Here is a 25,954-nt window from a genome sequence, read left to right on the forward strand (position 1 = left end):
TGGCTCTAATTATTCTGTTTTGTATTCTTATTCATGGAAGCAGATTGTTGTAATAATCTCCACTCTAACAGGCGATGCCATATTGCAGTGAGGAGTTTACCCAGGAATAGTATAAGCATCTTAAGAATGCTGCATTTACAATTTTTTTAACATAATATATTCTATTAATTATGAACCTAAACTTATTTGTTAAGAAAGTGGTGTGGGAGTTCCACTTCATATTGCTATCGATATGAAGGTCCAAATACTTGACTGATTTTGTTTTTTTGATTAAGCTACAGTTACAATTTAGGATGTCACTACATTTCCTTTCATGCCATTTTATGGTTATATTGTGGTCTAGCTTATCTATTAAGGTGAAATACATATATCTCATTTTATCGGTATTAATGTTAAGTCCGTTATTGCTAAACCATTTACTTAGTTTTAACATATCACTATTAAGCCGATTTTTTAGATCTTCAAGGGTTGTTTCTGTGTATATTAATGTCGTGTCATTGGCGAAGGATATCAATTTGCCAAAAAGTTTGAATTTACATAAATCATTAATATATATTAAAAATAGGATGGGTCCTAGTACAGGCCCTTGTGACACTCCATATTTTATTATTTTTGTTGAGCTATTGAATGTGCCATAGCTGGTATATTTTTTCTATTATTCAGATAGGATCTGAACCAGTCATTAGTAATTCCTCTGATACCGTATTTGGACATTTTCAGTAGCAATAGGTCATGATGAACACAGTCAAACGCCTTAGATATAACAAGAAAAATGGCTGCTGTTTGCATTCCTTTATTTATTCCACTACAGACCGTTTTATGAAACTCTTTTGTATTAGAATTTCAATAATAACCTTTGAGATTGTGGATAGTATAGATATTGGTAATTTTTTATTTCATTTCTGTTACCTCCTTTATATAGAGGCACAACTGAAGCAGTCTTTAAGTGTTCTATAAACTTACTGTGTTCAAAGGATTTATTAATGATATTTGTAAAGAACTGTAATTTGTGTTTAATGATAATGTTTAGTTTTTTGACATTTATATTGTCACTTCCCATTTTTTAATCCGATTACTACACTCTTTACCTCATCTTCATTTGCTACATGTAGATACATGGAATTCTTAATCCATGGAAGGTGACTCATGTACTTTGTCCTTTCTGCAGGGTCAAAATCACAACTATTATAGTTTGTAAAGTGGTTGTTCATTTTGTTAAGTACATCGGTGATGTCACTGCCCTCAAGGAATGGTGTTTTGTGCTTTGTATTACCTATTATCATATTAACCAACCTCCATTCTTTATTTTTATCATTATTACAAGAAAGAAATTTCGATAGAAGAAAATGTTCTTTTGTCTGCTTTATTTTTTCCTTTAGGTATTTAGCGAAATTTTTGTAGTCGTGTTCAAACATTAAATTGTAGGGATTTTTCCTATGCTTATGATAGAGCTTCACTTTTGTCCTTATCATATTTTTTAGTTCATCTGTTATCCAGTGTGTATGAACATCCTTTTTTGTAGTAACTCTTTTATGATATTGCGATTTGCTGTCTGCATATTTAATAATTTTTGATAAATTCCTCATATAGCTGATTTATGTCTAATATGTCAGTTCTCAAATTTATTATAATTGGTGCCTATTTCGAATTTTTTATGACTATCTGCACAACTCACGTCAACGCTATTAGGTAAGGATAGTTTCAACAGTATCGAATGGTGATCTGTTATTTTGCTAAAGTAGATTGCAGAGGATACTTCATAGGCCATTCTGTTTCTTATGAATATGTGATCAATGCGACTTGCTGAGTTGTTCGCTTCTCTCGTATTGCCATCGCTGTAAGCAAGAAACCCATGAGTAGATAATATATTTTTATATCCTTCAGTTTTACTATTACTCTTATAAAGGTCCAAATTTAGATCCCCACTAGTATGACATTGTTGTGTTTTAAGATTTTTAGGACATTATTTAGCTCTGAGAGAAAGATATCAACTGGGCCATCATGTGCATGGTATATAGCAAATATAAGTATATTCATTGATCATTACAGTTTCAGCACTTTGCATTTTTGATTCCAGTCTATGAAATTTATAAATATTTTTTCTAGTTTATAGAATTAATCCACCTGAATGATTATAGTTGTGACAATCATAATACGTGTTGTAATCTGCGAGAGAATAATGATCAACCTCAAGTTGTTTGATCCATATTTCACTTAAGACTAGTACATCTATATATGATTGGATTTCTGTGAAAGTAACATTAAAGTATCAAAATGTGACCTTATTGACCTAATATTGACATGAATGTTGAAATTCTTGGATGAGTTTGTAGTAGTGTTAAAAAAATTTTTACGGAGGTTAGATTATAGTTTTTTTTACAGTTTACAGTTGCATCAGAATCTAAGCAATTCATGTGGAATCTTAAATCTATTTAGGTCTTTATCGTTCCAGTTATTCATAGGTAAAATTTAAATTTGCTGCCTTCTTTGACTGAGTTTGTCCGTTGTTTTTATCCGTATCACTTTTGTGTTGTCATTCTTTCTCATGAATAATTAAAAGAAACACGTATTAACCACAGTGAAAATTATTTAATTGTAAATATTTCATCCTAAGTATCTTAGGACATCATCAGTATAGTAGTTTTAAACAATAATAGGAATAACATACAGTTAGGGCACATGATTACAATAGAATTTCATTAAACGTTTAAACGTGCATAACGTGCTACAGTAGTACAAAAAAAAAGAAAAAAAAGAAAAATTAATTATTTAACACAATTTTGTATGACAATTTCCCATACTTTAGGAATAGTTAGAACGTCGTTGCGGTTTAAGTTTGGTCTGTGTAGTAGGGGCTTCAGAACTCTCCTTGTATAAATGTTCATGTTTATACAAGGAGAGTTCTGAAGCCCCTACTACACAGACCAAACTTAAACCGCAACGACGTTCTTACTATTCCTAAAGTATGGGAAATTGTCATACAAAATTGTGTTAAATAATTAATTTTTTTTTTTTTTTGTACTACTGTAGCACGTTATGTATGTTTAATGAGATTCTATTGTAATCATGCACCCTAACTGTATGTTATTCCTATTATTGTTTAAAATTACAAATATTTACAATTAAATAATTTTCACTGTGGTTAATGTGTGTTTCTTTTAATTATGATCGCACCAAGGTTTTGTTATTTAAAAAAAAAAAAAAAATTCTCATGAATAGTTTACCATCTCTTACCCATACATATTTGACTGCACCAGTTGCTCTCTTTTGTTTTGCTTCATAAAGGAGTTGCTTATTGAGTTTGGTAAAGTGTTCATTCATTTAGACAGGCACCGGTTTTAACTGTTCATCAAATTGTTGAGCTGTAATCTTGAGTTTTCTTGCCTCTGTCATCCATTTATTTTTAATATTCTTGCTTTCTAGTTGAATAATAACTGGCTTGATATGTTTTTCTGCTGGTGGGTACTCTGTGGGCATGCAAAATGTCTTCCCTTTTTACTCCAATATTAATGGTGACAAGGTGACAGAAGCAGATCAAATTGTTGTTGACCACTATGCAAGGATATGTCATCCAAGTGAGAATAATGCTGTGATATATGTGACAGAGACTGACATGTGAACAGAGTTAAATGAATTGGAGTTTATTAGGATATTGAAGAATCTCAATGTAAATACAACTGTGGAATTAAATGGGATATCAGGTTGCATTTTGTGAGAATGTGCAAGGGAACTGGCAATGCCTCTGACTAGGCTCTTTAAGTCTCAGCTCTGATCGAGTTCCAAGGGAGTAGAAAGAGGACAAAATAATTCCTTTGCATAAGGGAGGGTCTAAATCTGCAGTAGCAAATTATAAACCAATCAGTATCTCAGAAGTAGTAGTAAAAGAACTGGAAAAATTGGTCAAAAAGAGAATTCAAGACTGGGTGGATAAGAATATAATAATCTATGAGGGCTTTGTGAAGGGTCAGTCATGCTTTAGTAATTTACTCACTTATGATAGCGACAGCTGAGTTGGATAAAGGAAATATCTACACGATCTTTTTGCTGGATTTTGCAGAGACATTTGACAGAATACCACATTGAACTCTATTACCCAAACTAGAACAAATAGGGATGAATATGACACTGGTTATGTGGATAAGAGGGTGGCTGCTGGACAGATATCAGAAAGTGGTATATAGAGAAGTAGAATCCAAGAGAAAGTAGGTGACCAGTGGTATGCTGCAAGGTTCTGTGCTAGGACCATTACTGTTTAATTTGTACATAAATGATATAGGAAATAATCTGATGAGAAATATTCAGTTGTTTGCCGATGATGCAAAATTAGGTAGAGTGATAGTTAATCAAGATGTTGTGGAAAGAATGAGGGATGATATAAATAGGCTGCCTGTATGGGAAAATGATAATGGATATCAGTTAAATGTGCAGAAATGTAAAGTTATGAATTTTGGTATAAATCAATTACAAGCTGTGTACCACACTGATGGAATTATGCTCCAGGAAACAGAGGAAGCTAGGGATTTAGGAGTAGCACTAGACAGAGTTGAAGTTTAAAGTGTATATTATTATTTTTATCAAGAGAGATCTCCAGGGAGTCAGGAATTCATCGACAAAGGCCATACTATTCACATAAGCTGTTATATCTGTCCTTGAGAGATATGACAGCTATTTACACTACTCCCACACAAAGCATCCAATAGCAATCCATTCCAATCATACACCACTCTATGAGAGAAAAATCTAGCCTTCAACCCCCCCCCCTCTTGACAACATAATTTCCACGCCCTCCATAAAATGAAAAATTTCATCTACTGAAATTCTGTATAACCCTTTGAAGATTTTAACTCACAATCATATCACCCCCCCCCCCCCCCTTTCTCCTGTTTGCTAGTGTCTGCAACCTACAAATTCTCAATCTGTCTTCATAATCAGTATTCCACAATCCTGATATCATTTTTAATACTCCATCCACTATATCAGAATCACCATGCAAACCAGGAGATCAGACCTGTGTGCAATAGTTCAAGTGAGGTCTTGTCAAGGCCTTGTAAAGAAGCAAAATGACTTACTTATCTTTACATTCTAAGCTTCATTTCAGCACTGTAATTAGGCTTTGAGTCATATTTGCAATCTTTGTGGTATGGCCCTTGAACTTCAACTTCCTGCTTCCTAAAACTCCAAGATCCCTAGCCTGATAAGTTTCTTCTAGCATAATGCCACCAATATAATATTCTCATGCACTGTTGATAACCTTACCATCCAACAACTGATATTGTAGCACAGAACCCACATACCCGCCAGGTGGTCATACTTTTGTTTTGTAGTTCAGCATGTAACCTTTTCTGAATGGAACATTCATAAACTTAGCCACTTCCCAAGCGAGTACCACATGCTGTTTGAGGAAGTTATTTCACAACAGCTCAATAAATTCAGTTTCATTCTGCTCCTGTGATTTCACAGCTACCTAATCAATTTTTGAATAATTGGATATCTAAATTTTGACATTGGATATCTAAACACACTAAAGTGCATGACCTTATATTTATTAACATTGAACTGACAGTCATTTCCACAGCCTATTCAAATCATTTAGCAGCACTCCTAGCATCATCTGCAAATACTCTATGTTGCATGTCAAATCTTTTTTCAATGTCATTAATGTACAGATTCAATAACAATGAACCAGAACTGATCCTTGAGGCACACACTAGTTACCTTGAATCTTGCAGATTCACATCCCCATATATGACTTTTGATATTTGTCAGTTAGCCATTTTCTTATCCATGCCAATAGATTATAATCTAATCCCATATTCTCCAATTTATGCAACAGTCTTCCATACTATATTCTGTCAAAAGCTTTAGCAAAATACAAAAGTATCATGGTGTATCCATTCCTCTTGTCTAACTCAGTGCTAACATTATCATAAAATATGAGCAAGTTGCTAAAACATGACCTTCCCTTAGTAACCTATGCTGTTCGTTGGAAAGTAGAGATTCGCTATCAAATCATTTCTGAATATGAGCCATAACCAACTATTCCAAAATCTTCACTACTGCTCCTGAGATAGTGATTGACTGATAGTTGGACACATCAGTCTTTGCATCACCCCTTGTGCAATGGGATTACTATAAATTATGCCCACTCCTGTGAAATTTTCCCTGTTCAGAGATTCAAATAATATAGCCTGTCCAAAGGAATAGTCAGTTCAGCTGAACACTCTTTTAGCATCTGTTCTGATATCCCATCAGTTCTTGTTGAGAATTCTTATTCAGTTTGTGCAACAGCTCAATGAATTTAATGTTGCATATACCAGGTTGAAAGCTTTCAGCAAAATGGCTACTCATTAGTTGAACAATCTCTTTTGCATCAGTCACCTGCGTAATCATCAGTCATCCGCATTCAGTAGAGTTATTCTTTCAAATTCACTCCTTCGTTCACTTGCAGCATAATGAGAGAATTCTTTTTGGTTGTCTTTAATTTGCAGCGTCAGTTTCCTTTCATACTCAGCTTTCAGTGCAACACTTGCGACTCTTCTGGCCTGCTGCTTATAATTATCATAACTGACACCATCCTTATGCACACAGTATTCCTTCCACATCATCTTTTTCTTACGAATCTCTTGCATGATTAGCTTACACATCCATTTCACTCCTAGTCTATTTATTCTTTGAATTCTAAATACACATTCTGATATTGCATCATGTAAATATTTTTTAAACACTTCTCATGCACTGTTGATAACCTTACCATCCAACAACTGATATCGTAGCACAGAACCCACATACCCGCCAGGTGGTCATACTTTTGTTTTGTAGTTCAGCATGTAACCTTTTCTGAATGGAACATCCATAAACTTAGCCACTTCCCAAGCGAGTACCACATGCTGTTTGAGAAAGTTATTTCACAACAGCTCAATAAATTCAGTTTCATTCTGCTCCTGTGATTTCACAGCTACCTAATCAATTTTTGAATAATTAAAGTCCCCCATTATGATTACTCTATTCACATCCCTCAATTTTATTTGGTGATGCATTTCTTTGTCACTAGCAACCCATTTACCATGTCTGTAACAAAACCCCACTATGCATTTAATCTGGTTAAACTCCACCTCAAACTCAGGAACTAGCCAGATGAAAAACTGTTACTGGTATTGCAGTCATAATTCTCAACTCTAACTGGATTCAAGTCATCTGATATCAATAGGAGCACAGCCCCTCCTCTCCTTTCTCAAAATACTATAACCTTTGCACTCGATATACCAGTTAGTATTTTTGCTTCTGATAGCCAGATCTCACTAATGCCTATCATATGAGGTCCAAACATATTAACCAGGGCAACAAACGCTCTCCTGTATTTCTGATACTAAGCGTTCGTGTAGAGACATAAGTTACTTGCATGCACCTTTGTATAATTTTGTCTGTGGTCTGCATCACAGTTCGACAACTTGCAGATTTATGTTCTAGTCTAGTTCCTCACTTATGCAAGAATCTTTAGACAAGCTTGATAAGTCCAAATCAGATGAACATAGAATCGTTCTCTTTTCATAATCATTTCGTGTTGGAGGCTTAATGGAATATATTGAAATGATTGAAACTAATTTTTAATGCTTCCAATATTTCATCTCAGTCACTGAGACATTTTCAGGGATTACAAAAACACTATTGTAACATACACTTAAATACAACACAATACTAAGTGAAACATGTGGGTGATTCTAAAGTCTTATCTAGGTGGTGTGCCCTCTATGGGCATTTGTAGGTGGCATCTCTGATAATTAATGTTTCCCAAATTTTGGGAAGTTTTATGTAACTGTATTTATTTAAATTCAGTTGAATTGTGAGTGCCACCGGAGATTCTAAAAATAGTCTTTCTTTTTTTAATTTACTATGATGGAGCATGGTGGTTTTTTCCCAGGAGAGCCTGTGGGTTGTATCCAAAACATGGTCTCAAGGTTAGATTGACCATCCGTGATTGCAGATGTATGATTTGTGTTCTTCTAAGCAGATGGTTGCTGATCTGCTGATTTGTCCAAAAGTAAGCCAGCTTGCAGGAAACTTTATAAGGTATATATAAAAAGAGTACTTTATAAACTGCAAGTAATGAGAGAGGAGGGAGCTGATCTTTGGTAGAACGGATAAGGATAGCAAGTTTACTTTGGGGCTTAAATGCTGCATGGAGGTTGTACTTTTTTAAGGATCTGGCTATTTTTTTTTCATGTGCAATGGATGTAGGGTATGGTGATGACATTTCTGAAATTCTTCTGAAGAGATGGCCAGGGAATGGGAAGGAGCTGATTATTTTTTAATTCTGTAATCACTGTAGCCACTGGAAAGGAAGGTGTTGTGATTGTGGTTGAGTTTAGTTGAAAGTGTGATTCCATTGGAACAAAGATTGTGGTGGCTTTTGGATTTAATAATAATGCCAATAGAGTTTTAATAATGCCATATTGTTGCAGTGGTGGTGGGAGAGTCTGTGAATGCATCTGCCTGTATGAGTAGGTTTTCTATATATAGTGAAGGAAAGGTTCCATCATAAACTGGGTTCTTGGATGTAGGCTGTTGAGGTGATTGAGGAAAGAGTCTAATGTGTCTGGACCATGAGGCCAAATAGAGAACACATCATCTACATATCTTAGACACATAGAAGATTTGAGAGGGGCTGAGTCTATGGCTCGTTTTTCAAAATTTTCCATGTAAAAATTGGCAAGAGGGGATGAGAGGGGGGTGAATCCATAGCAGTTCCCTCTATCTGTTTGTAAATTTTGTTCTTTCAAGAAAAATAATCAGAGTTGATGGCAAAGGAAAAGAGATCTAAGATATCAGAAGGAAAAACGTTTTTTAAGAGTGTTAAGGTCATTTAAGGGAATATTGGTAAACAGTGAGGTGATGTCAAAGCTTACCAATATGTTTGTATTATTTAAAGTTAGATTTCAAAATCAGGGTTTTAAAATGGGTAGTCTTTTATATAGGATGTGGTAAGTCCAGTGAGGGGTGGGGGATCAGAGAGTTAGCCAGCTGCTTTGATAGTTTGTAGCAAGGTGCATCAGTGGCATCTGTGGATTTCTGGTAAACCATATATTCTAGGGGGGGGGGAAGAGAACTGAAAGATTTGAGGGTTTTTTTGTTATGTTCAGCAGCCAGGAGGATACTTTTTTAAGTAAGTTTTTCATTTTTTAACTTGTGCTTTTGTGGGATCGTGTTCTAGTGGGATGTAGGTAGTGCAATCTCGAAGGATAATCTCCATTTTATGATTATATTCCGTGGCATGAAGGATGACTGTGGCATTATCCTTATCCACTTTGGTGATGACAATACTTTTTTTCTTACCATAATTTTCTGAGAGCAGTGAGCTAGCCTGCTCTCAGAAAACTATGATTTTCTTTGTATTATTATGAAAATTATGATTCTCTCTTTGTACACCTCTCTGTAAGAGAGGTGTACAAAGAGAGAAAGCAAGAAGCCAAGAGAGTTGTGGCACAGGCGAAGGCCATGGCATATCAAGATCTGTATGATCAATTAGAAACAAAGAAAGGACAGAGAAAAATTTACCAACTAGCGAAATGTAGAAATAAAGCAGCTAAGGACATCTTACATGTGAGGCAGATCAAAGATGCTGAAGGAAGAGTATTATGGAGGGATGTGGACATAAGAAACAGATGGAAAATATACTTTGAGGGACTTTTGAATGAGGAAAATGCAAGGACTCACAGAGGAGATGGGCAGCCTTCTGAGGGGATGGTGCAGAACATCAGTAGAATGGAAGTGACGGAGGCCATGAAGAGGATGAGGAATGGAAAAGCGGTGGGCCCCGACAGAATTCCAGTGGAGGCATGGAAGGCACTGGGGGAAGAGGGAATTGACCTGCTGTGGGACCTGTTCATGAAAGTTTGCCAACAGGAAAATATACCCGAGGAATGGAGGGAGAGTACTCTTGTTCCCATCTACAAGGGTAAAGGGGATGCACAAGACTGTAAAAATTACAGAGGAATAAAGTTGATGTCCCACACAATGAAGATCCTAGAAAGAGTTCTTGATGGTAGATTGAGGGAGGAGGTGGAGATTGCAAAGGAACAATTTGGCTTCATGCCTGGTAGATCAACAACAGATGCTATCTTTGGGTTACGACAGATGATGGAAAAATATCGAGAGAAACAAAGGGAGCTACATCTGGTATTTATTGATCTAGAGAAAGCATACGATAGAGTGCCAAGGCAAGAAGTCTGGAGGTGTCTGAGGGAGAAGAAGGTGCCGGAGAAATATGTCAGGTTGGTGCGGGAAATGTACAGAATTGTAAAGACAAGTGTTCGGACCTGTTTGGGACAGACAGAAAGTTTCAAGTAACAGTTGGCTTGCATCAAGGGTCAGCATTAATTCCGTTTCTGTTTAATATTGTGATGGAGGTGGTAACAGAGGAGGTGAGAGAAGATGCACCTTGGACAATGTTGTATGCAGATGACATCTTGCTGTGTGTAGATTCAAGAGAAGAAGCAGAAACTAAACTGGAAAGATGGAGAAAAGTACTGGAAGAGAGAGGTATGAGACTGAGCAAAAGTAAGACAGAGTATATGTGTTGCGCAGTGGGCGGTGGCCAGGAGACAGATCTGGAGCTGGAAGGAAATGTCATCAGGAAGGTGAGAGACTTTAGATACTTAGGTTCAACAGTGGAAGAAGATGGAGGAGCTGAGAAGGAAGTGGGATGCAGGATACAAGCGGGTTGGAGGAACTGGAGGGAGATGGCTGGAGTGTTATGCGATAAGAAGGTGCCGATCAATCTGAAAGGCAAAATTTATAGGACAGTAGTGAGGCCAGCTATGACATATGCTATAGAAACTGTGGCCCTGAGGAAAAATAACATCAGCAGGATGGAAGTAGCAGAGATGAGAATGCTTAGGTGGATGTGCGGTGTGACCAGAAAGGATCATCTGAGAAATGACTATGTCAGGGGAACAGTGAAAGTTATGAACTTAGGAGCGAAAATACAGGAGGCAAGGTTGAGATGGTTTGGTCATGTGATGAGGAGGGAGGACGAATATGTGGGAAGAAGGGTCATGCAGATGGATGTGCAAGGAAGGTGGAAGCGTGGGCGGCCAAAGAAGAGATGGAGGGAGCTGGTAGAAGAGGACTTGAAGATGAAGAACTTGGATGTGGTGACAGCTCAAGACAGGAAGGTGTGGAGGAGACTCATAACAAACAGTGACCCCACTTAAGTGGGAGAAGCTGGAGAAGAAGTGAGCTAGCCTGACGATAAATTACTTTTTTGGAGGTGATGACTGGACAAAGATATTGGCGACGTCAAGTCTGATGTTATTGGCTATTTCAACTGCTAAGTGACAGATTCAGCATTTCAACGTTGTACATTATACCTAGCACTGCCACGTCTTTTGGTGCAACGACAAAATTGCGGCTGAGGCTTAGGGCACTGACAGCATATTCATTGAGCCTTTTTGAAAATAAATTGACTACTGTCTTGAGCACTTAGAAGAACACAAATCATACATCTGAAATCACGACTATGGTCAATCTGGCCTTGAAGACCATGTTTTAGATACAACCCACAGGATCTGAAAAAACACCATGCTCCACCCTAGTAAATTCAAAAAAGAAAGACTGTTTTTAGAACCTGCGGTGGCACTCACAAATCAACCGAATTTAAATAAATATGGTTGCATAAAACTTCCCAAAATTTGGAAAACATTAATTATCAGAGATCCCATCTTACATCCTAGGCCATCTACAAACACCCATAGAGGGTGCACCACCTAGATAGGACTTTAGAGTCGCCCACGTGTTTCACTTAGTATTGTGTTGTATTTGAGTGTGTGTTACAATAGTTTTTTTTTGTAATTCCCGAAGATGTCTCAGTGACTGAGATGAAATATTGCAAGTATTAAAAATCAGTTTTATTCCTTTCCGAGTGCTGTATATATGTTACCACTAAAGTGCGAAAACCGTTAATGTGCATATTACCTAGCTAATCTGCAGATTAACTGATTTGCTCCGTTAACGTGCGGAATCAAGAGTTTTCCGCATTTTACCTAGGTAATGTGCACATTAACGACTTCCGTATCGTTAAAGTTCAAAAGTTTGTTTCTCTCATTTCCTTTCCCTACTCCTTCCCCCCTCTCCCTCCACTTTTAGTTTGGTTTTTTAATAAGTAAACATAATTTTATCATATGTTTTTTTTCTTAATTGTAATAATATTTTAAACCATTTGATTCCTTGTATTATATTAATTGATTGATGATTGATTCTATCAACTAATTTGTTGATTGTTTGATTGTATTAACTTGATTCTTTAGATATCAAAAAATAAATAAATAACATTATCTTAATTTAAACATACAGAAACGTTGCTGTTGTTCCAGCAAAGATCTTATTTTCACTTTAACGAGTGCCTAGTAGGTAATGTGCAGATTACCTAGGTAATTTGAGAAATGAAACAATTTTCCGCACATTAACAGATCACCGTAGTTAATCTGCACAATACCTAGATAATCTGCAGAATAACTGATTTCTGCACTTTAGCGGTAACATATATATTCCATTAAGCCTCCAAAGTGATGTCCTCACAGCACTTAAGCCTCAACACACAGATCATAATCATTTCTATAATAATAACCATTCTCATCATTAACAAATTTAGCTAAGATTGTCACTCTTACACATAGATTTTCATGATTCCTCCCATCATAATTCAGTTTCACTATGTGTTTGGGCTACTATCAATAATTTTTCAAGACACCCAATGCCAAATACATTCAAGTGTAGGCTGTCCCTCTTATACAAATCCATTCTTCCCTCAAACTCACTCCACACATCCAAAAATCCGTCTTCCTTCCACACAGCCTATGCATCAAATGTTTGAAATCATAGCCCTTGTTAGGTAATATACTAACGATTTTTATTTTCTCACTCTTCACTCTCGCTTCTTCCAACAATCTTATCATGTTCTCTCTCATACTGAATTTATCGCTAGTTAAGTCCTTGGTACCTACCAGAATTAAGATCTCTTTTGTTCTGCTTTTATGTTTTAATTGCTTGTGCTAGTTTTAATTTTTGCTCTAGGAAATCTTGACATTATAATCTGCTCATAAATGTCATGTTTTATGATAGTCACCATAAAAAATAGCATCGTTTTTTTACAATTAACTTTACTTACCCAATTTTCATTATTATGCACTAACTCACCTGACTCTGTGATTTGTTGTTTTCGATTTTGCTGCTGAACATTTTTTTATTCTCCCTGTGTTCAACTAAATGCCGCTTAACTTTCTATAATTCCTTTGTCATGTGTGTAATAATTTGCTTTAACCTAATGATTTTAGAAGTTAAATTATTTTCAATATCCTCTTCAATATCATCTTTAGTATAGAAAGCCTTCTTGTTCACTATTTCACTGTTCTTGTTAGTCTTCCATTTCTTCTGCATTTTTGGTGCCGTTTTACAGCTCTGTTTAATATTACAATATCACAATAAAAATATGTTATAAAGACACTAAATACTCATCTAAAAACATACTATAATATACCATAAAACACTAATTTCTAAGGAAAAACACAATAAAACAGATAAAATCACCAATTTTACAAGAGTGCTATTGGCTATTGAAGAACACACTAACAAATAGAGATAAGCAAGTTGTTATTCCTCTTTATAAAGCCTTGATATGTCTACATCAGGTCTGGTCTCCTAGGTTTCTTGTGGATGAGGAAGTGGTGGAGAGGATTCAGAGGCAAGCAACCAAGATGTTGAAAATGATCTATGGAATACTCCTTATGAGAATAGATTGGGGTGTGTGGATGGCAGAAGTTGGTCGATAGGTAAAAAAGAGAGGATATGATAGAAGCATTTAAGCTGCTTAAAGGGTTTTATAGGATGGATGCAGGAGAAATGTTTCAGCACTTGGCTAGAGGGTGAAGATCAAGAGGTCATCCCTGGAAGGCGAGTAAAGGCATGGTTAGTAGGGATGCAAGGACTAGATTTTTTGCTTGGAGAGTTGTGAATGAATAGAATGGGTTGTCAGTGAATGCTCAAGGAGAGGTATCACTGAATGTATTACATCTTAATAATGAAATAAATAAAATAAAAATGTTATATTCTGTATTTATTATCAATTTTGAACAACCTTTTAAAAAACTGAATTACCATATCTACTTCAGCAGGTTTATCAAAGTGAGCGAGTACTAGCACTCACATTCAGAATGTGAGCTAGTACTCACACTTTGGATAACAGTATACTAGCACTCACTTGCTCATGTTCTGTGAATGTGAAAAATAATTTCAAATTACAGATATGCTTTCAAAAATAGGCTTTGAAATTAAACTCTGACTTTTTTCTTTTCTTTTTATAATTCATTCATATCTTCCCTCAGAGGTGAAATCAATGTTATGACTTAAATTAGGAAGAAAACCCTACCTGTTTAATACATTATTATTTTTTAAACTTTTACATGACACCTCCAAGGAGTCCACGGACTCATTATGGTAGGGTACCCTATTCTACTCCACTATGCAATATAAAAATAAATATTCTTGATAAATTACTTGTGCATATGTCTAGGGGAGAGAGAGAATATTTTTCTTTGAGCTGATATTATTAATTCTATAGAATGGCCTTAATAAATAAAATCAGTACTGAAATTATCTTTATATTCAGTAAGAATTTAAAGACCAGCTATATACACAATCACAGAAATAACAGAATTATAATGACTATTTGTAAATAGTTGTCATGAAGTGAAGATTGAGAAATCATGGGAATATAACAAAGATCTGTATTTAAGCTTTGCAGATCTGGAAAAGGCATATGACAAGGTGCCAAGAGAGAAGCTATTCGAAACGCTACAGTTATACGGTGTCAATGGGTCATTATATCAAGCAATATTAGTCAGTTGCAAGTCAGCAGTTAGAATTGAAGGAAGTACAGAAAGGTGGTTTAATGTTAAACCTGGTATCAGACAAGGATGTACTTTATCCCCTCTGTTATTCATTATCTATAAGGATCACATTATGAAGGAAAGTGGTAGTTTTATTTCCCTTTTTATATATGGGTACCATGAGAGCTCTGCTCCAATTATCTGGAATTCGTCCCTCTGTCCAGGAAGGTGGTTTAATGTTAAATCTGGTATCAGACAGGGATGTACTTTATCCCCTCTGTTATTCATTATCTATATGGACCACATTATGAAGGAAAGTGGTATTAAACCTGATATCAAAATTGGAGATGTTAATCTCAGCTCTTTGCTTTATGCAGATGATGTTATACTTCTAAATAAATCCACTACAAGTCTGCAAGATTCCCCTGACTAAAGTGAAGATATGGTATGAAGGTCAGTATTAAAAAGACAAAGACAATGCAAATAGGCAGAAACATTGAAAATATCAACTGTATTGTGAATGGAGAACCTATAGAACTGCTACTTAGGCACAATTTTTTAGTGAAGATGGTAAATTAAATATGGAAATAGACAACAGAATCAACAAAGCTGGTATGGTAGGAAGTCCACTGAATACATTTATATGGAATGGGAGAGAAATTAGCCAAAATACTAAATTAGCAGTATACAAACAGTATTCAAGCCAATTTTAACTTATAGATCTGAGGGCAGAAGTAAAACACTTGACCAAAGACTAGAGACTGCAGATATGAGAGTCCTGAGAAAGATTAGGGACATGAACAAATGACATCAATGGCAATATCATATTAAAAACAACGATATTAGGAAAGAACTTGACATTGTCAGCATCCAGGAATTCACGTAAACAGAATGGAAGAGGAAAGATTAGCAAAACGAGTGTTCTCTGGTGGATATAGGTGGATTGATACAATAAAAAGTGCCTTAGAAGATAGAAATATAAGATCTGATAATGTTGGAGTCTTGACAGGTAACAGACTGATTTGGAGGAAAATTGTAGATAGGAAGTTAGCAATGATGTAAATTTTTCATGTAGTACTATCTTATCCTGTACACTCCTTGAGGGTATATATCGGGAATTTGATGATGTTAGATCTATTTCCATAAGAATCACAAAATTCATTAGAGAAAATAAAACCAGATCAGTATTCTCTCCTTTTATTGGGACAGATAACTACCCTCATCTGTAATACCTAGACATGCCGCTCCCCTTAAAATATCCTCCAGGTGTTTACTGACTATGGTGTGACTGTAGGATACTGTATTATGGACAGACCAAAAAAATCTATTGAATGCATTAAATGCATTCAATAGATTTTTGAGAGAGAGACATCAGGTCTTATGGAATGAGAGAAGAATTTGGGAATATCTACATCTAAATATAAATCTTAGCATTAACTTCTTGGAATATATTCTAGCTATACCCAGCCACATACATATGCATGCCTAAAATCTGAACAATGCATGCCTACAAATCTGAATCCTGTATAACTCTATAATGTTTGTCACCCTTATTGATCTTTTACTGTTTCTTTGTCTATTAGTTTTCCTTTCTACACAGGAATAAGTCATATGTAAGTAAGAGGAAACATTTTGATTGAAGTAATTATTACTGCCTTATGAATTGTCACATGTATATATATATATATCTTGACCTCTGTAAAACTGTGTTTAAGGAATGATCTTACCTCTGACATGAGAGGATATATAATTGCAGACAGATAATAAGAAGGATGACCAGGTGGAAAATTTGGAGAAACAGGGGAATTTGGACTATTTCCATCCCAGTTGTCTCTAATATACTGAGAATTCACATCTATAGGGGAATATCCATGTTGGTCCCGAATAAAATTACAATCCTGATCCAGATATTCTTTATCGTTAGCCAGGATTTCCCAGTTCCTCTGGTCATATTTATGTGGAGCGGTTGTATCACTTCCTGAATCCCAAGTATTCACATGAGAAGAAGGAGAAGCCATATTTATAGGATGTACCTATTAAAAAAAAAAGCAAATGTATTTACTATAAGAAATGAATTCATTAGTACTACTTAATGAAATATCAATATACAGTAAATCACAGAGTAATCTTTCAATTATTAGACTGCAGCAGTAAATCAATTTGCTGATCAGGTAATTAGATGGTTGGTTAACTGAAGGTACAGTTACACTGTGCTATACCAGAAGTCTGATGATACGCTAACTCATTCAAGGGTGGATTAACTTAGGTTCAGTTATAAGAATTTCACATAAATAAGAGATCAACAACAGGTTGTTGAGAAGATTAACATGAAGATTTGGATAAAGATTTGGATTTGAATTATCAGATAAAGACAGAAAATGATTTCTGACCCAAAAGTGGATACACCTGAAATTTAAAAAAAAAAAGAATAAAATATTAATAAATAAATAATCATTAAATATCAGTTTTTTCTGCCAATCATATACACAGCATAAATGTGTAGTTTTACAGAAATTTATAGTAGAATTTTATATAATTAGTATTATAATAAATTAACGAATTTATATTTTTGCCAATATTTTGTGTAATTGATTTCTTATCTCAAGTTTTTACAAATGCCAGTTTTTGAGTTATCATTATTTTCCAATATGTGCCCTCAAAGGAATGTACCCAGAGGATAACATAAGAGTATTGCATATGTAAATATACATTACAGTAATAAGCTTCCTATCAACAATTTTCTTCTATTTGTCAACTTTCAGATTACTATCAGATCTTACATGTCAGTCTTCTAAGGAATTACCAGATCTTTTTTCTGCTGCCTTAGCATCAAATATTGGAGTTACTAGCATTTTATTTTCCATTATGTGTATGTGACTATACCATTTTAGATTACCTCTGCTTACACATTATCATCATCTAATTCCAGATATGTATTCTCAAAGGGTGTATAGAATACTATGACAGTACTACATGAAAGTTTACCAATTATTACTAATTTTTTAGTATTATTATTATTATTACTAATTTCCTATTGACAATTTTCCACCAAATTAATATGTTATTTGTCAGGATTCCAACATCAGATCTTATATTTTGGTCTTGCACTTATTTCTGAAACAATCACTGCCATTCTGGCATTAAACATTGTTTTTTTTAACCTTTCCTTTCCTCAATCTGTTTAAGTAACTGTGCCATCTAAAATTAATTCTGCTAAAAGATAACAATCATATACCTTCCTAAGCTCTTCATTTATAACATGATTATGTCATTGATTCACTCCCCTAATTTTTCTCAGAACTCTAGTCTCTTTGAAAAATTGTTTTACTTTGAACTTTTTTTTTTTACCTATGGCTGTCAGATCCATAATTAAAATTGATTTCAACACCGTCTTGTATATGTGTTCTCTACTCTACTCTCTACTTTAGTGTTATAATTTGTTATCTATTTCTATTCTGCTATCTAGTTCCCTATTTAATTTGCCATCTTCACTAAAAATCGTGCCTAAATACCTGAAATGTTATACATATTTTATGTTCTTGCTGATTTTCATAGTTTTTATTTTATTATTCTGATTTTCAATTTCTTTCAATTTAGTTAAGGAATCCAGCAGTTTTGTACTGGATTTATTAGGAGCATAACATCATCTGCATAAAGAGTTGAGATTAATATCTCCAATTTTGATATCATGCTTAATGCCGCTTTCCTTCATAGTGTGATAATTAATAACAGTGTAGATAGTGTATGTGTGCATCCTTATTTTCTTACATGTGAGTTTAACTCCTACAATTCTAACTACTGATTTATAACGTGAACATAGAACTGTGTAATTCTCCACAGCATATAATTTGCACCATATAATTGTAGTGTTCTGAACAGTTGTCTTGGTACTAAAGTGAGTCTTAAATGAAAATGTCATTCTGACATTCTCCATTTCACCTGATTCTGGATATTTGTTTTTCTCCAGTTTATTTTTAATAATTTTTCTTAGCCTCATCTCAAGTATGCTTGCATAAATCTTACCAAAGACACTCAAGGGGATTGATTGATAGCCTATTTTTCTACCCACTGCAGGGTGAAGGCCTCTCCCATTGTAGGAGATTTTGGGTCTACTACTACTCCCATGGTGACCCACTCCATATTGGGAGAGTACAATCACAAACATCCATGCCTACATGGAATTCGAATCCATAGCCTCTTGGCTGGAGAGCAGATATGGTAACCACTCGGCCAACAGTGATATTCCACTATAATTCTCACAATCAGTTTTATTTTCTTATAGAATGAAGAAGAGCTCTCTGATAATATCAATCATCTGGAATTTGACCTTCTGATTTTATCTTCTGATCATATCCTCTGGATTAAATCGTACTGTAGTCACTATAAAACTTTTACACAATGAGTATTTCTAGTTGAATGTTACCTCTTTCAGCTGCCTTCCTATATTTCAAGTTTATGATGGCTTTTTTTTTACCTCAAATATTGATATGTGCTCCTGATTGCATTCCTCTTCAATATTTTCTACCACCATTCTGTCACTTTTTTTGTTTGACAGTCGTTCAAAATTACTTTAAGCATCTAGAATAACTATCTTCGTGTGTTGAATTTTTTCTTGACAATTATTCATAAGACTATTACACTTTTTTTATATAATCTTTGTCAAGTAGCTTTATTTTATCCTCCTACATGTTTCGCCAATTTTTCTATTGGCATCCTCAGGGAATATAAACTAGTAAGCTAAAATGAAGGTTACAGACTAGGTTATAACTGATGGTTCTAATTCGTACAAAAAATTGGTATTGTGCGTGACAATGTGCGTGTCTCGTTAACGTGATTTATTCGTTATGGCTCATGACGTAATTGTTATGAAAGTTCATTTCTTTGATGTTTAATGATCTGATAAAAGTTTTCCAAATTTCTGGTAAAATTAGACCTTGATTCTTGTTTAGGTTTTCAGTTTTACGGGCGACTGTAGCTGCTTCTTTAAAGGTTCTTGAATAGTAGTTATCTTCTATGTATGGCATAAGGCTCTTATCCCACTCAATGTGATGGTTAGTAGAGGCAAAGTGGCATGAAAGGCCTGAAATGTCTTGTCTGTTATTTCTGACATATCCTATGTGTTCTTTCGTTCTCGTTTCAAAGCTTCTAGAGGTCTGACCTACGTAACTAATACCACATGAGCAAGGTATATTATATACTCCAGAGTACTTGTAGAATGGGTGAGGATCTTTCGGTGATCTTAAAAATTTCCGAATAGTGTTGATTGGTTTGAATGCCACTCTGATCTTATGTGGTTTTAAAAGGTTAGCTAATTTTTCGGAAATGTTGCTGACAAAAGGAATCGTAATTGTACTGATGTATTGGACGTCATCACATTGTCGATGTGGTATATCAGTAAAGAGAATCTTGTTATAGAGTCTTTTTGGGTAACCATTTAAAGAAAGTTCTCTGGATATTGTGGTTAATTCTGCTAGTAGGTCATCCTTGTCTGTCGTATACTGTATAGCTCTTTTCTTGAGACTATGGATAATGCTAAGTTTCTGAGCTGAGCTGAGTTGAAATGGAGGTAACGTCCAGTATTTGTAAGTTTTCTGTATACAGATAGGTTGATACTATTATTGGTTTGTTTCTTTATTAAAATGTCAAGGAATGGCAGTTTTTTATCTTTTTCCATTTCTAATGTGAATTTGATGATATTGTGGAAACTATTGATTTGGTTGAGGTAATTCATTAGTTCTTCTTTCGTATGATCCCAAATGATAAAGATGTCATCTACATATCTGTACCAAATTTTCGGTTTTGGAATGATCTGGGATAAGATTTTTTTTCTCTAGATCTTCCATGAATAAGTCAGCACAAGGAGGTGCTGACTTATTCATGGAATAAGTGCTGACTTATCCATAGCTAATCCAGTGAGTTGTTTGTAGATCGTTTTTTGCCAAATAAAATAGTTAGAAGTTTTTAGAAGTGATTGAACAAAGTAGTGATGTTTCTTGGGAACAAGTTGTCTAAGATGTTGATGACTTCAACCACTGGAATGTTAGTAAACAGAGATGTGATGTCCAGGCTTGCTAGTATATCCTCTTCAAAGATAGGGATGTTTTTTTTATTTTATCTATAAAATGTTTTGAGTTTTTAATATAAGTATCCGAGACGTGAATGTGTTGTTGTAAAATCTTCGCAAGATACTTGGACAGTTGGTAAGTGGGAGAATAGATTCCATCAACTATTGGACGTAATGGTATACCTTCTTTATGAATTTTTGGAAGGCCATACAATCTAGGAGTTAGTGGGTGCATTGATTTTAGTTTTTTTATAATTTCTATAGGCCAGTTATTCATTCCACGTAATAATTCATTGGTGTCATTATGATTTTTTGTGGTAGGATCTCTACTGAGAACTTCATATACAGACCTGTCAGATAATAGATTTTTAATTTTTTCTTCATAATCTTTAGTATTTAATATAACTGTATTATTACCTTTGTCGGCTTATGATATCTTTATTATTCCTTAATTTGAGAAGCGTTCTTCTTTCCATTTGGTTAGAGTTGGTGTTAGGAGATCTTGACGGAGCTGAAAGGATTATGCTGCTTTTTAATCGTAAGTCATTAGCTACTGGAAATGGTAGTAATGAGAAGGCTTTTTCTAAGTTGCAGATGAACTCTATTTTAGGAATGACAGTGGGTTTTAAAGCAAAATTGAATCCTTTTTTGAGGATAGAGATCTCAGGTTTACTTAAAACGTGTTTAGATAGGTTAATTATCACTTGGTTATCTGGTAGAGACGGTTTGCAGTTGCTATGATTATCATACAGTTTTTGTATGATAATCATAGCAACTAATCATAATCATAAGATAATCCTAGTCTGTAACCTTCATTTTAGCTTACTAGTTTGTATTCCCTGAGGATGCCAATAGAAAAATTGGCGAAACATGTAGGAGGATAAAATAAAGCTACTTGACAAAGATTATATAAAAAAAGTGTAATAGTCTAACTTTATCTTCAGTTTTTGTGTAACCTTTATCATTATTCTTATTACTTTTATAATACTCTTTCTTCCATTTCTAATTGTTTCAGTGTGTGTGAGTAAGATTAACCCGGCATTAGTAAGGTGGGGTGTCACAGACTCCAAACATATAGAAAGAAATAACTATGACACTGCCACCTTACTAACGGCGGGTTAAGGCCAGTAAGACAAAATATACAGTTGGTTGTAGCTACAGGTCTGGGAGTTCTACAGATGATCTGGAAGACATGCATGGCAAAATTAGTACAATGAGTACAGGTCGAGTGATTATTATAGGGGACCTCAACTATGGAGATATAGACTGAAAGGAAGAGAGAACATATGGCAGGAAGAAAACAGAATTTATACACCTACAAAGAGATAATTACTTAAAGCAGCATGTGATGGAGGGGACTAAGGATGGGATAGTATTGGACCTGGTTATAGGATCAGAAGAGCTATCCATAACCAAGGTGACCACATTGACTCCGATTAGTGAAAGTGACCATACGGTCTTGACTTGAAAGATTGTAAAACATGAGGAATATTCTGTCAAGAAGGGATATATGTGAAACTACAAGGCAGGTGATTATGACAAGATTAGGAAGAAGCTTAAATCTGTGCCATGGCATAAAACACTGTAGGGTAAGGATGTCAGTAGTGCATGGGATATAGTTAAAGGTCATCTAGAGGAAGCAACATTAATCAGATAGGAGTTAGATGGATGAGTAACATCATTAAGCATGAGCTTCAGAAGAAGAAAATGCTGTGGAGGATATATATAAAGAGAAGGGTGACCAGCAAATTCATGAAGAGTAAAAGGCTTGGGTAAGAAAGGTGACAAGCATGGCAAAGAAGGCAAAATCAGATTATGAAAAGTATCTACCCAAGCAGGCCAAAGAAAATACCAAACAATTCTTTCGTTATGTGGCAAATAAGAGGAAGAATGACTATGGAAGATTAACCTTAACGAGTGATGATAGTCACAAGGAGATAGAAACAGATAAAATGGTTGATTTAGTGAGTGACCACTTTGCAAGGGTATGCCATCCTAGTGAGCTTACTGCTTCAACATACATGACAGACACTGATATGAACACAGAGGTGGATGAATTGAATGTTCTTAAGATATTGCAGAATCTCAATGTCAGTACAGCTATGAGATTAGATGAGATATCAGCTAGGGTTTTGCAAGGATGTGCAAGGGGACTGGCAATGCCTCTGATTAAACTCTTTAAGTCTCGGCTCTGGTAGAGTTCCAAGGGAATGAAAAGAGGGCAAAATAACTCCTTTGCATAAGGGAGGTTCTAAGACTGCAGTAGCAAATTATAGATCAATCAGTATCTGAAGCATGGTAGTAAAAGTACTAGAAAAATTGGCCAAAAGAGAATTCAGTAATGGGTGGATAAAAATGTGATACTATGTGATATATGAGGGTCAATATAGCTTTGTGAAGGGTCGTTTATGCCTTGTTAATTTACTAAATTTTTACAGTAGAGTAACAGCTGAGTTGGATAAAGGAAATAGATACACAGTGATTTTGCAAAGGCATCTGACATAATACCACATGGAACTGTGTTATGCAAATTAGAACAAATGGGAATGGACAACAGGGTGGCTGTTGGACAGATATCAAAAAGTGGTATATATGGAGGGGCAGAATCAAGGTGAAAACAGGTGAGTAGTGGTGTGCCACAAGGTTCAGGGCTGGGATCATTGCTATTTAATTTGTACATAATTGATATAGGAAATAACCAGAAAGGAAATATTCAGCTGTTTGCTGATTATGTAAAATTAGGTAAAGTAATAGTTAATCAAGGCAATGTGGAGAGCTTGCAGGACGATTTAAATAGGCTGTCAGTATGGGTAAAAGATAATAGATATCGGTTTTATATGGAGAAGTGTAAAGTTATGCATTTTGGGAAAAATACATTACAAGCCATGTCATATTGATAGCACTGTACTCCAGTAGATGGTGAAGCTAGAGATTTGGGAGTGGAGGTAGACAGAGTTTAAGTTTAGAGGACACATTGCTAAAGTTGCTAATAAGATAACTTGGCTACTGAAGAACACATTAATATGTAGAGATAATGAAGTTGTTATTCCTCTTTATAGCCTTGATACACCCACATCTAGATTGCTGTGCTCACGTCTGGTCTCCCGGGTTTCTTGGGTATGAGTAAGCAGTGAAGAGGATTCAGAGATGATGAGTGGCTTGTGGGATGTTCCATATGAGAATGGATTGAGGGTGTGTGGATTACAGAAGTTGGTTGATGGGAGGAAAAGAGGGGATATGATGGAGACATTTAAGTTGCATAAAGGGTTTTATAGGATTAATGCAGGGGAAATGTTTCAGCACTTGGCTAGAGGGACCAGAACAAGGGGTCATCCCTGGAAGCTGGATATATTGGATAAATTTCCAATACATTTTCTTCTTTTCCATGACTGCTTCTTTAACTTCTTATGTCCATCATTCGGATTTTTTTTTCTGTTGTTCCAGATACTTCACATGCCTCTTTCAGAGTCTGTTTACTGAAAATAAAGGAAATCAAGCAACAGTAAAAACTGAAAACTCACTGTCCCTTGCATTTCAATTTGAAAAAGGATCAGGACAAGGATGCATACTCTCATCATTACTATTCAACCTTTACAGCGAAACTATAATGAAAAGATCTCTAGAAAAGTGGAATGGAGGGATTAAATTAGGTGGCTGAACAATCACTAACCTACAATATGCAGATGACACAGTGATAATAGCAACAAGTGAACAGGAATTAAAATCCATCCTGAATCAATTAGAATGAGAAAGCCTAAGCCGCGGTTTAAGAATAAATCAGGATAAAATGAAAATAATGATTTTAAACAACGCAGAAGAGATAGATGTAGAAGGAATTGAAATTGCCGACCATTTCAACTACCTTGGAGTGATGATAACAAAAAAAAAATGGATGTAAAAAGAGATAAGCAGAAGAATAGCACTAGCTAAAAAAGCAATGACTGATTAAACCAAGATCTGGAAAGACAGGCACATCTCCAAAAAGACAAAAATTAAGCTTGTAGAAATTAGAAAGATTGAAAAAAAATTAGTTTTTTTCAATCTTTCTCTATGCTTCTGCATCTTGGACTATGACAAAAGAAGAATTGGGGTGTTTGAGCTCTGGTGCTGGAGAAGATTGTTAAGAGTGTCTTGGACAGAAAACAAACAAAAGTATTTTAGAACTGAATATCCACACAAGAGTGATAAACATAATCGAAAAGAGAATACTGCAATATTTTGGACACATATGTAGAAGGGAAGGCAACTGCCTAGAAAAAGTAATCGTCCAAGGTAAACCGCATGGGAAAAGAAAAAGAGGAAAACCCCCCCAACAGGTGGACTGACCAAATATCAAGAATCACTGAACTTAAACGAGAACAAACAATAAGAGAGGAACAGGAGAGAAAGAAATGGCAAAGCATCTTCAGGAAGGTCACGAGTCCTCAGACATGAGGAGATCCGAGAGAGAGAGAGATTACACTTGGTACTAAACTGGTATGCAGATATCACTATTTATAATAACACACTTAAATAGTATGTTGTGGTGGGCAAATACCAAAATGGCAAATTGGATAATATGACTTATTTTGTGCCTATGGTCTTATGGAAGATGATGAAAAATGTGGAGGAATTTTTTGAGTCAGAAGGCAGCTGGACATAAAGAAAAAGGAAATGTTGGTCCATGTTGGAAATCTAAACAGCAGAGTAAGAGATGGATACCAAACATATAGAGATGTTTAGGAAAAATTAGGTGAAAAAAGCAAAACTAATAGTAAGATAAGTACCTCCAAGATTTATTATTATTATTATTTTGTGACACCTCCAAGGAGTCTAAAGACTCCTTGAGGGAGGGAACCTACTCAATAACTTTCCGTCTCCACCACTATCATCATCATCTACATCAACGGCATCTACTGGCCACCACCACTAATATTTTTTTGTCTGTAAATTGTATATGTTCTGAAGACCAATTTGTCTGTATGCAGGATGAAAAACCCGAGTTTCCAGGAGAAAAACTCTGCCACCTCCG

General features: G+C 35.2%; 1 protein-coding gene across 1 annotated transcript in view; it reads right to left on the reverse strand.

The window, feature by feature from the left end:
• Positions 1–25,954, reverse strand: part of LOC150100811 (serine/threonine-protein kinase svkA-like) — a 230,343-nt gene that overhangs the window by 16,486 nt on the left and 187,903 nt on the right. The window contains exon 9 of the mRNA XM_090401906.1: positions 16,607–16,912. Within this exon, the coding sequence (XP_090258032.1) occupies positions 16,607–16,912 (306 nt within the window). The remainder of the gene's footprint in view (positions 1–16,606; positions 16,913–25,954) is intronic.

Source organism: Typopeltis vanoorti, chromosome 12 (assembly GCF_054136105.1).
Source record: "Typopeltis vanoorti isolate ZY-2024b chromosome 12, IOZ_Tvanoo_1.0, whole genome shotgun sequence".
NCBI lineage: Eukaryota > Metazoa > Arthropoda > Arachnida > Uropygi > Thelyphonidae > Typopeltis > Typopeltis vanoorti.